The 12838-nt window shown below is 33.2% G+C and overlaps 1 protein-coding gene across 1 annotated transcript in view; it reads right to left on the reverse strand.

Moving 5' to 3' along the window:
• Nucleotides 1-12838, reverse strand: part of LOC129495604 (low-density lipoprotein receptor-related protein 1B) — a 1831349-nt gene that overhangs the window by 135638 nt on the left and 1682873 nt on the right. Inside the window, exons 67-68 of the mRNA XM_055303278.1 lie at nt 7804-7920; nt 1113-1219 (exon numbers count right to left, since the gene is read on the reverse strand). Of these exons, the coding sequence (XP_055159253.1) occupies nt 1113-1219; nt 7804-7920 (224 nt within the window). The remainder of the gene's footprint in view (nt 1-1112; nt 1220-7803; nt 7921-12838) is intronic.

A 12838-nucleotide genomic window follows, 5' to 3' on the forward strand; every position in this document is an offset into this window, starting at 1 on the left:
CCGAAGACTGGGAAAGAACCAGTCTGAGCATGTCCTATAAATAGTAGAGACCTACAGTGTCTCCCAAAGATGCAGGAAATCAGTGGCTGATTAAAGAAGGTTGACACAGAAACCTCTAGATCAGCAGAGAAGATTCTTTCTAGGCAAACCTATGGTCAATGGGAGGACTTCCATGAGGGGAAGATCCATGTGTGTCAATCAGAGCAGCAGAGCTCTAGGAAGTCACTGTACCCTAGAAGGAGCCATGCTGGCCATGGAGAACCAGATACCTTTTTCTTTTATAACTGGCTAGGCTTGATTTCACCAGTGCTGTGTTCCTGATATTAACATAGAAAATCATTAATGGAGAAAATCATGAAATGTGACTGCTACTGGATTTATTTCTGATATTGGAAAGTAAAGGATTACAGGTCCTTTTAGATTTGATTGAGAAAAAAATATTACTGTGTATCATATGCTTTTTTCTAAAGCTTCACGGAATAATTAACAGCTGAGACACAAATACATAGATGCATAAATAATAAATTGCATGAAGTATTATAAGTGTTAACACAATCTAAGTTTATGGAATTATCCAGAGATGTTCTAAACTTTTTCACTTAAGCTGTGTGTACAAAGACCTTATTATAAATGGATTGTGATTCATCATCTAAGCAAAGCTGAACCTGTGGTTTCATGAAAATTGATGACCCACATCGAAGTCTATAAGACTGTGTCTATTGAAGAAAGAGACTGGGGAGAAGGAACTGTTTAAAATGCATAAAAATATTAGTCCTGACTATAAATACTGCAGGCAAATTTATGAACAAATTCACAGATGGCAAAGGCATCAGCTATAGGGAATAGGGCTTCCAAACATCCTATTCCCAACCCAGCCATTCACCACTTGAGGTAAAACAGACTATAAAATTAACTGTCAATAGTAGCACAAGAGCTATTCCCTGTGCTGGATGTGTGTGGCACAGCACTTAGACATAATACTACTTATCTTATTGTGTCAGGAGTAAAGTGCATTTCAGAGCTGTCCATGTCACACTTACTGAATTGAATAATAATTATGAATGTGACTCTAAAGAACTTTCTTTCTTGTTTGGTTTTGAAAAGTTGCCTACCTCATCGGAGCCATCTGCACAGTCAAAATCTCCATCACACCAGAACCTTGAAGAAACGCAGTCCCCATTGGCACAGAGAAAATCTTTCAGTGTGCAGGTCTGTGGCTCTGGGGACAGAAAAATAGCACCGGTTTATTCTACTATATGCAACTGCATTCTAAATTTATATGACATATAGCATGAAGTAGCACTAAGAAAAAAGAGGTTAGCCAAGCAGAACCAATATATTGTTTAAAAAAAGTGTTTCATGAAGCATCTATGGGACATACTATAATGTTTTTTCAAATTTATTTTAAAGTCATGAATAGAAAGTGGCATTATAGAAACAAATGGAAAAAAGACAATAGTTCAGGAAAAAAATCAAAGTAAAATAAAAGACATAAAAATCTACATATTACATAATAAATAATCTTTTCCAATTGTTGGAATTCTGAGTCATTTTATGTATTTAGTTTAAGTAAATAAGATATCTTACGATGCTGTACCCATGGGGCCATTTATTTATTAAGTAGTAAGTCTAGCCTTTGACTCTTGACTTCTATTTTGCATTTTAATGACTTTCTAATTCTTCAATTTTGTCTCCAGAAAATCTAGAGTTCACAAAACAAGAAGCATACATGGGGAGATACCACTGAACATGACTGGATGGGTAAGAGTGGAAGGGACAGAAGGAGGCTCTCTTTTTAAAAGCTGCCTCTTTGTTTATGCAATTGTTTGCTAATGCCCCGTATAATTTGCCTGACATTTTAGATACTTTGCCAGTTATTGATTTAATTATGCTTCACCATCTTCCCCTAGGATTTAGGCCAAAGAGTATGACTTGCTACTTGGCTTAACTCTGATATTGAGTATGTTTTATCTGGACAATGAAATAGGATTTTAGGAATTTTTTCTTTCCCACAGGTAATCGATATGATGGCTAGAGATCATCTCTTGTTTACTTTTTGTTCTCTAAATAGAACTGATATCTGACATGATGAAAAACCCCTTTTTATTTTCTCTACTCATTAACTGTATTTACAGCTGGCTCACACACAGTAACAGTCTTATCAAGGGAAGAAGGAATAACAGAAATTTAATTTAAGGAGTAGCCCTATGAAGCCTAATTTTCTGCATAAAGGTTGTGAATATTTCAGCCTGAGTTTGAATATTGCTTTACACAAACACCCGGTTTCTAGCTATAGGGTAACACCATGAACGCTTGGTATCATAAAGGCTCTTACATTTCTATATAAAGATCCCTCATGAGACCACTGGAAGAACTATGGTAATATGTATTAGCATTTTGTTCTGCTCTGGGACTTACTTTCTTCAACAGCGTGAACTTCAAGGCTATGAATAAGACAAAATGCTATTCAGTGGAATGAGAAAAAGCCACTTAGCAGGAAGACCCCTCTCATTTCTCAACACTCCTTTATTTGGTGAGCAGGACAATAGCAGTTTCTTTTTTTGTCTTTGTATTATGTTTACAAATACCACGTTTTAATATTAAAACATCTGTATTAACAGTAATATCACTATTTATAACAATAATAATCACTACCAGCTGGTGATTGCTTATTTGTTGTTAGGCACTAGGTGAAGTTAATGCTAAGTGCTTGAATTAACTCAACAATTAATTTTAAAAACTGTATAAGGTAGGTGCTATTATAGGACCCTTTTGTCAGAGAGTAAATTGAGGCACAGAGAGGATAAGGAACTTTCTCCAAATACCCTGGAGGCAGAAGAGCTACTATTGAACTTGAACCTACAGTCTGATACTAGGGCCTGTACTATTTACTGCGAGGCCATATCATTGCTCATAATACTACTGAGGAGATAATAAGTGTTCACATTTACAGAGATTACCAATAAAGCCCTGAGAAGCCAAGTTACTTGTCCAAAGCACATGGATAGTAATATCTACTTCCCTTAAAAATAAAAGAGAACCTTTTTCTCTCGTCATTCCTCCATACTGAAACTATTGCACCCTCTTGTTTGCAGACAAGCAGTTTTCTTCTTAGGGAAAAGAAATTACAGCAAAACTAATGAATTAATTAATTAAGAAGTGCTTTATTTAATAATGGAAAATAACAATCAAAATGGTTTTCATTAAAAAAATTAGAGAGTATTTTTTAAACACATTGTACTTAGATTTTTAAAAGCAGTAGAAATACTGAATTTTGTGGACTTATCTGAATAAGATTTTTTTCCTTTAAAATTCTAACTTGCCTCTATCTTAATTAAATACAAGTGTGTTCATCGTATGCCAAACAACATTGACTTCACAAACTTTGATACACTTTGCTATAGGGGAGGGCTGGATGTTGTTGATGTGAGATGATACCGTTATAAGGTTAGAAAGTATTTCAAAGCATTTGCCCAATAATTCCACAGAACACTTATTCTATAGAGACTTTGCTAACATTATTAATTATTCTGTTCTCATATGGGCTCAGAGGAACTGAGTGATTTGTTGGAAAAAGTTTTTTCAGTGCATATGAAATTCTGTGAGGCTCTATGATGCTTTTAAGAATGCCAGCAAAACCACTTCTGAATAATAATCATGAATTATTTATACATATACAAGTGTCATCAAGGAATGGGATAGCAAGTCTGTTTTTAACTCTCATCTATATGCTTCAGAATCTTCTGCTACTGGGTATCTCAAAAATAAACTCTCTCTTGAGGACAATTTAATTTGGTTATGAAAAAATGTCCTGAGGGATTATATTGTCTTACTGTTTCTTACCTTTGATCTTTTCTGGATAAAGTAAAATACCAATTTTTAGACCTTGGCATGACAGTTAACATTTTTCTTTTTAAAGAGAACAACAACTTGATTATACCTGGAAGATAATGCATTTAAAAAGAAAATTTGAGTAGGAAATTTTCTCCAGTATCTCCAAAATGTTTTTGTCACATTAACTTTCTCTGATGCTACCTATGTCCCCAGATCAAAAGTAGAAAGGGAAACCCACGAATGAATAATTAACAGGGTTTTCCAAAAATCTCATCTAAACGTACCAAATCAACAACAAAGAAGCTTTTACAGGGCATGTTTTGGAAGGCTGATCTGGATTCTATAATAATAATAAAAAAACAGGGAGTTGCAGAGAAAAGTCACTTCCTTCGATAATAAAGGAGGTAAAATGTATAGACTCAGAACTGAAAAGAGCTTTGGAAGCCATCTTACACAAAATTGAAGAAACTAAGTTTAGAAAATAAAGTGACTTTCAAAGCCATAGAGTTAGTGGCAGAGCAGAAAGGTTTCCAGACTTCAAATTCTCTTCTGAGTATATTATCATAAACCCTTGATGATAAGTTCAAAAGTTATATAAATGTGGGTGTAAGCATCTGAGGAGAATTTTTAGAATACAATTAGTATAACTGACATGCTATACAAATAATCTTCTGATATAAATTCAGTGTGAAAGTACTAGAAATTCAAATAAGGCAGACACAGCTTGTCTCTCTACAAAAACCTTAATCTGGTTGATCAAGTTATTTGGTGCCTTTAAATCTATTGGATTGGTAGTTACTTCTTAATAATGCAAAGATGTGAAATAATTTATTTTGCACATCAATTACTTAGAAGGCATACATGCCATATATATTTGTTTCTGATAAAGATGGTATAGATGCTGAGATTTGTCAGACATTTCCAAACCTTTGATACAGATGACAAAGTAACACCAATAGCAATAAAATTTTCTTGTTTTTAAGAGCCTAAATCATTGTTGGAGCAGAGTGTCCCTGCTGAACACTTAACAAGGGAAATCATCAGCAGATGATGAAGAAATGACAATGGACTAATTATCCCATATAAAGATAAAAAAGTAGAAAGCATAATAGATTTAAAACATCGCTGGCAGTTAATTGCTCCACTATGTTTCAAACTCTTCTCATATCTATGCCTGGAGTGTTTCCAACACAATTTAAAGAGTAAACTCATTATATCAGATTCATAAACAAGTAAGTCCAAAAGTGATTTTAACAATACATAGCTAATATGATAAGTGTGTCAGGCCCTGCACTAGACCCTGAGAAATAGCTCTACTCCCTACACTATCTTCAGATATTAAACAGGAACTGAGATGCATGTGATAAAGACATGAGTGGTGCAGTGGAATGCAGGAGAGTGTTGGTTGATGCAATGTGGTCACATTAAAAAAAAAGCTGCTAAAAAAAAAGCTGCTATTATTTTTTAACTCTAAGGCTAATTTACTATCTCTGTCATATTTCTCTACTTAATAATCACTAACAAGAATCCTCAAATGTGAACTAAAATGCATACCATTGACTAATGATATTTAGAAAATGTGGTAACAGTATAGTGTATTGTCATCATGTCTAGCTACTAAAATTAAATTTATATATGTGATGTGATATATATAGTCACATATATATAGTCATGATTACCATATATAAATAGTAATTTATATATGTACTAATAGTTTTATTGTAAAATATACATGAAATTATAATAGTTTCAACAGATCGTGAGAAATTGGAAATATCTTGATAGCATTTTATGTGGGAACAGATCTTTCCTAAAGCTGACTTCTCTATGACCAATCTCTTGGTGCCTCATATGGCTATACTGTATTTTTTTCTCTCTCTTCATCAACTCAGCTTCTGTCTATGTAGAACCACTGGCATTTTCAATGTCTGAACTTTCTCATTTCTTCAGGCCTATTCAGATGGTATCTTTAAACACTGCCCAATTATCCAGATCTCGCAATTCTTCCTCTTACACATCCTTACCTGTTTACCATGTTACCAGTTCTGATACTGGTCCAATGTATGCCCTCTCCCTTCCATGTCACAATTATAATATGCTTCCTTCTTGTTCATTGTCATTTGTCCCCTGCAAATTACTCAATGCTGCTATCTTAGGGCACATACTTAGAGTTAATGAGAACCAAAAGAAAACCACACATAACTTGGTATTTTACACTGCAATGCTTGATATTGCAGCCACTCTCTTGGTTTTTCTTAAGGGTTCTGTGGCTGTTGTGATTTTTCACTAAGGTTCCCCAGTGATGAGGGAAAGGCAGTGTTCCTGCTCCTTGTGTTCTTGCATGAAAGGATGACTTTTAGGAGATGCCAGCAAAATCATACTCAACCACAAAGGAAACCCCAGCAGATTAAGACACGGGTTATCTCCACCTTTCATTCTTCTTCCCCTTATTCTCCTGTTACAGCAGTAACTTAACTTCTTCACAATTTCAGCCTCCACTTGAATAAAAGGTTTTCAAAGATGTAAGTTTCCAATGTGGCCTTCTCACTCCTCCCCCTCTCCTGCTCTCAACATCCTTCAGCCATAAGGTACTTCCTCTCGGTATCCTACTGATAACTAATACTAAATGTATCCATCTGTATATTTCAGCTCTGAAATAAAGCTGAATTAAACAGAAAGGATATGCAATTGCTTCTTTTTTGTATTTGCTCTTCTCCTCCTGCCACTCTTACCTTGTTAGGTCTTTCTGTTAATCACTGGATAGTATCTGAAAACCCCCTATATCAAGTTTTTAAACTTTAAAGCTATTGATTAAAAGAATCTGGAACCTTCTAAAGACTCTTTGCAATATTTTTCACCTTCCTAAAGCATAAGATCAGTTGAGAGATCTAGATATGAAGGAATAATAAAAGGTCCCCAAATCAGAGTATTCCATAATCATAATGATCCAAAGATTTTATACATAATATACCTGATTCTTAAACATCAGTCAGATTAAGTTTAAAAAACTATTTTCAGAAAGTTGATATTTTGCAAACAGAGTGTCCAAGTGGTTTGTTAAGCCTGTGATTCTACTAATTACATACTTTCATATAACATCTTCCTATGCTTTAATGTAACAATTCTATTTCATCTCCTGTGTCTTGGGAAACCAATGCTCTTAGTCCAATGTATGAGTACACACTATTGTTATTATTAAATACTTTCTGGAAGTAGCGGAATATAAATATTTAATAAATGGAATTTGATTAATACCTTATTTTAAAACATGACTATATTGCTTTCTTTGTCTAAACAGCACTGTGAGAAAGTGCTGGTAAGAAATATATTCAGAAATTAATGCTAGAATATAAGGATGCTGTCACAATTTTACACACTGCCATACTTTTTAGAAAATAAAATTGTTGGACAATTATTGTCTTTTAAATTTATTACATAAAAAGGCAGGAGGCAGATGATGATAATAGTGTTATTCTATTTTCAGAGAAAAGCATCCTGAATACATATGGTGTTCACCACTCCAGAGAGAATAAATGATATTTCGCTGAAAGATGCTCATGGGTAAATTTGTAGTGTAAAAGGATTTGAGACGGAAATGAAATGAATACCATCCGCTAAAGAATGATATGTTTTGTACTGTCTCCACATCATTCAGCTTTTTGTATGAACTTGCATCAAGGGCTCACTTCATTGCATACTAATGGGTTGCATTAAACCTCATGATACTTTCATACCAATTCTGATAACTGTAAGAAAATAACTCCCAGTATGAGCATTTCAATAATTCTACCATTTGAGATTCAGGTCAATTTAGTCCGAATATTCTTGTCCAAATGTGAATACATGTATAAAAATGTGAGCCGCAGGACAGATAGGTTCAAATTCATACCTTAACTGAACTAAAAATTGCTATCCTGCTTATTGAATATGCTGTCAAGCTCACAATGTTCTCAAGAGAGAGTTACTTACTACAGTTTTCTTCATCTGAATTATCACTGCAGTCATTCTGGCTATCACACCGCCAGTGATCTGGAATACAGTTGTTGTTTCTACACTGGAATTCGTGAGGTCCACAAGTCTTTTTATCTGTAATAGAAAGAGCCAGAGTTTGTGCCGTTGACTTCCATGAAGACATCCCTCATAAAACCCTCACTGCCAGGCCAAATCCAGGGCATATGACATCTCCACAGACCTTAATTCAGTTACTAACTGAGCAGCATCTCTAGGAAAAGCTGAAGGCAAGTGCTAAATAAAATTCATCCTACTGTCTTGTTTTATGTTGTTATCAGTCATGCTTTCATCACTAGCGAATTACAAAGCAAGTGGTTGGCCCACCCACATAAAGTCAACACAAATCAAAAAAAATTAAAACTATGAAGAACTACATTCTCTTTAGGATACTGCCTTCCTAAGTCACCTTCTATTTCTTCTATAAGGCAACAAAAAGAAATAGTTATTAGCCAGATCCTGAGATGGTCAGCTTGCCTTTCTCCCTAAGAGTTTTTTACTCATAATCTACCTATCAACTGATCTAAATTCATAGAGTATAATAGAGCCTAACATGTACAGGCCTTGAAAATTAATAAAGTGCCATCTCACTTGAACTTTTAAACAATTCCACTGGGCACAAGGACAGGTATTAACTAGCTATTCATTTTACAAATGACAAAAGATAGAATTTAGAAGCTTGATGAATTTTTACTACCATTAAATGGCACAGTCAATATTTGTGTGTGTGTTTACTGTTGCCTTAGTGCTCTTTACAACAAATCTGCGTCCAAGTTCAACCAGAATCAGAATGCATGCAATAGGAATTTAATTAAAGTTTAGGTTATATATTTTTTTAGTTTCCATAAGAGCAATAGCTAACTGTATATGGGCTAAAGCAATGCATCTTAAACTTCAATGCACGTATACATATAAATTATTTGGAAATTTTGTAAAAGAGAAACTACAATTGAGTAGATCTGGATTTATAAGAAGCTCTCTAGGGATAACATTGTTCTTAGGTCTATGAAATATAGTGAGCAGAAGGGGTCTGAAACATAAAGATGGGATAAATTCAATAACATAACAATAATAAAATTATAAATATTAACGTACAACTTAGGACACATTCCCCTTTCATATACTTAGATCGATTCCTTATTCTCAGCTATATTAGAGATGTACAGTGAGTTTAATAACTCAGAATAGTAAAATAAATTAAGGGAGAAGGTAAGCTATATGTTGCTAGTTGCTACTTTTCCTTTAAAAGATAGATTAGATAATAGATAGATGATAGATGATAGATAGATAGATAGATAGATAGATAGATAGATAGATATTTTTACATATGTCTATATATAAAGAGCCTGCATTTCCCTTCCTCTTTCTCTCCCTTTCTTCTTTGTAGCCTACCTGCCTGCTAATGATTACTCACGCCCTATCTTGTGTCACTGTGTTGAGTGCTGTATTTTGTGATATATCCTCTTTGCCTTTGTTACACCTACATTTAGATTTTAAAGTTGGATTAACATCCACAGAAGTTCTAACATAGCATTTTGCACATTTCACTCAATAAATGTGTTAGGATGATTGGAATTTATATAATGCCCATTGAAAATATGGGGTTTGGTATTGGACTACGTAGACAGTTTCATTTTGACAGTTAAAACAAACTTATCTGAAACCACTACTCTATGTTTGTTTCAAATTACCTGTATTTCTATGTGTTGCTTGCACCATTTTAAAATATTGTTTCAAATTTTTAGAATATGAGAAAGTAAAAAAGTTCAAACTGGATCAGAAAAATTGACTATAGGACTTAGTAATACAACATTAGCCCCAAGTAAATTCCCATGGCTACAAAAGGTTCATAATTGGTACTGAGTATTGATACAGTAACTATTTTTGAGCGTTTTTTCCCCCTAAATCCTATTTGTACCTTTTTTCTATGCTTAAATATTTGTATCATATTTTGTATTTGAAAGAGATCTGCACTCATTTCTAAACAAAGACAAGTTACAGTTCATTGTGAAGATTTCCATTTGGGGCATGCAGAAACAGTAACACTGAAAGGTTAATTGCCTTATGCAAGGTCATTAAAATTTTGTGTTTCCAAATCAGTTAACTTTTGATCTATGACATTAGTTATAAAAATTACAAATACAAACTATACCACCCATGTAGACTTTGTTGTGTACTTAAAGTCTCTCCTGAGGAGATTAATGTAAGTATAAATATAAATATAATTTTAATAAGAAACTATGAACAAGGTAAAACAGCAGTTCTCAAATTGGCTACACATTAAAATCACCTGGGAAACTTAAAAATCCCTTTGCCCAGTCAATATCCTGCATCAATAAAATCAGACTCTCTGGGGTGAAACCTAGACATCAGTATTTTTATTAAAGCTAGCTGATTGATTCCAATGAGCAGCCAGGATTGAAAATTACTGGCCCAAAAAACTAATTGTAGAACAGAACATATATGACTCTGCATTATAATACTCTAGAGTAATTAGTATAAAATGCTCACAATATATAGAGTTTTCTATTAATTCAAAAATTTAAATAGCTTTCAAACAATGCAGTATTTCTTTTGGTATTATAAATATGAAGAAAACAAATGGAGTATATGAAAACTTGTTTTTTTTTTAATTTAATGTGTTTCCACATGAATTACAGATAGTACTACAAATTTAATCCCCCCCCAGAGGGACTATCAGAATGTAAAACTGTATATGGTGTATTCTGAAATACTATTAGCACTTGCATACGCATGGGCTACATCTTAAAAAAACAAAACAAAAAAAAATCTGGTGTCTGTGATGTTTTTGTGAGCCAGAATGAGGGAAGTGGACTGGGATACATAAGTGAAAGAGAAGTTTAAGTTTCTCATTATACCAAAAAAATCCAAAGGAATGTACAAACTACTGGAAGCAATATGATTTTGGTGGATACAAGGACCATATATATATATTTTAATTATATTTCTCTATATTAGCAGCAACTAGAAATGAAATTTAAAAAAGAAAACTTTTACAATGGTGTCAATAAAATAACAAATACCTAGTAATAAAACTGAAATTTGTGCAATATCTTCATACTGGAAACTATAAAACATTACCAAGAAAATTTGAATAATGCTTAAAAAATGCAACAGTATATCAGGCTCATAGTTTAGAAAACTCGAAATAGTTAACATTTTTTCCAATTAATATAAAGAATACATACAATTAACTGAAAGGTACATGAGAGAACTTTCGGGGCAGAGAGAAATGTTCTGGATCTTATTTTGGTGTTTGTTGCATGGTATATAAAATTGCAAAAACTCATGAAACTAAACATTTCAGATCTAAGCATTTAATTTTATTTTAATTACATTTTAATTAAAAATACTTCACTATTAGAATTATAAGACATTTGGAAAATCCAAATAATCATACTATGGTAAAGAATTATCCATTTCGCCCCTGAACACTCAGGTGTGTTCAGAACAGAAGGATAGTCTGAAAGAGAATTCTGTTAAAAACAAACAAACAAAAACAAAACAAAACTAAACTCAAAATTTAAATGTTCCACACTAAGTATAAGCAATAGCATGTATATCCAACATACATATAACACATTTCTCCAGAGATGTCTTTATTTGGCACTTGAAAGTACCATATATTCATTCTGTCCTACCCACTTGTAGTATCAGTTTATAATTATCTGTCTTCATGTTTGGGGTAATGATTTCAGTAGCAATAAGATCACTGGATTGCCTGAGACATAAAATGTACTTTGTTATCATCTGATATCTCTCTGACCCAAAAGTACAGTTAGCTTTGCCCCCCGTCCCCCAAAAGCATACTTTTTGAAAATTTTAGATGGAATTCAAAAAATACAAATAAACCAGTATTTTCTTTTGGATTTCAACTACAATTATGTAACTTAGAATATAGAATATAAACAATACTGTTGTCAAAAATTGCAACCTTTTTGGAGGTGCCAAAGGTTTCATTTTAATCTGTGAATTAAATGATGCTTCAGGGTGTCTGTATCACTTTTTTTTTCTCTTGAAAACATCCTAAAAAAATGTATGCCATGAAAATGCTTCCAGTAATGTTTAGTAGTGAAAATATGTATAGGCCTTATGTATAGGTATACATTATAGGTATATGTAGGCTTTTCATATATAACACATTTATTTTTTCTGGTTAGCTCTGCAGCATAGGACAAAATAACACAGAAAATATTCCTCAATGAATATGTGAAATGATGCAAAAATGAGGCAATAGTCATCATTTATAACATGTACATATAGAGATATTTTTATTATTATTCTTTTTATTATTATTATTATTATTATTTTTAGAGAGAGCATGTGCATGAGTCGGGGGAGAGGGATAGAGGGAGAGAGAGAGAATATTAAGGAGCCTCCATGTCCAGTGCAGAGAACAATGTAGGGCTCAGTCTCACAACCCCAGCGTCATGACCTGAGCTGATATCAAGAGTTGGACCATTAACTGACTATGCCACCCAGGTGCCCCTGTGTATTAAATATTCTAAAAAAATAATATTTTAATGACTCTAAATAGATACCTAACCAAATTGAAACTATACACTCTTTCACTAGTAATATTTTATTACTGCTTTAGAAAATAGAATGTCACTTGTAAATTTGCCATGTGTTTTATTTAACTGCTGATCAGATGAAAATGGCTTAGAAAATTTTACATCTTGAGGTATAGGCTATCAATTTGAAAACATGATGTATAAAATAATTTTAGAGAAAAGTTAGTAAGAAGACATTAGCTTGTGATTTAAGAAATGTTGGTATTCCTTGGCCTTGAAAAAAAGAAAAAAAAGAAAAGGACTGCGGGGTTTCTGTTGTTCTCACTAACTCAATATTTTAAAAAAAGAAAAAAGAAAAAAAAAGATTTTATAGCTTAAACCTGATAGACAATTTTTCTTCTTTAAAATTAAATATACAGAGGAGGGAAATGCAAGGATTGTATGGTGGCTAGACAACATCC

Source organism: Nyctereutes procyonoides, unplaced genomic scaffold (assembly GCF_905146905.1).
Source record: "Nyctereutes procyonoides isolate TBG_1078 unplaced genomic scaffold, NYPRO_anot_genome, whole genome shotgun sequence".
In the NCBI taxonomy this organism is placed as follows: Eukaryota; Metazoa; Chordata; class Mammalia; order Carnivora; family Canidae; genus Nyctereutes; species Nyctereutes procyonoides.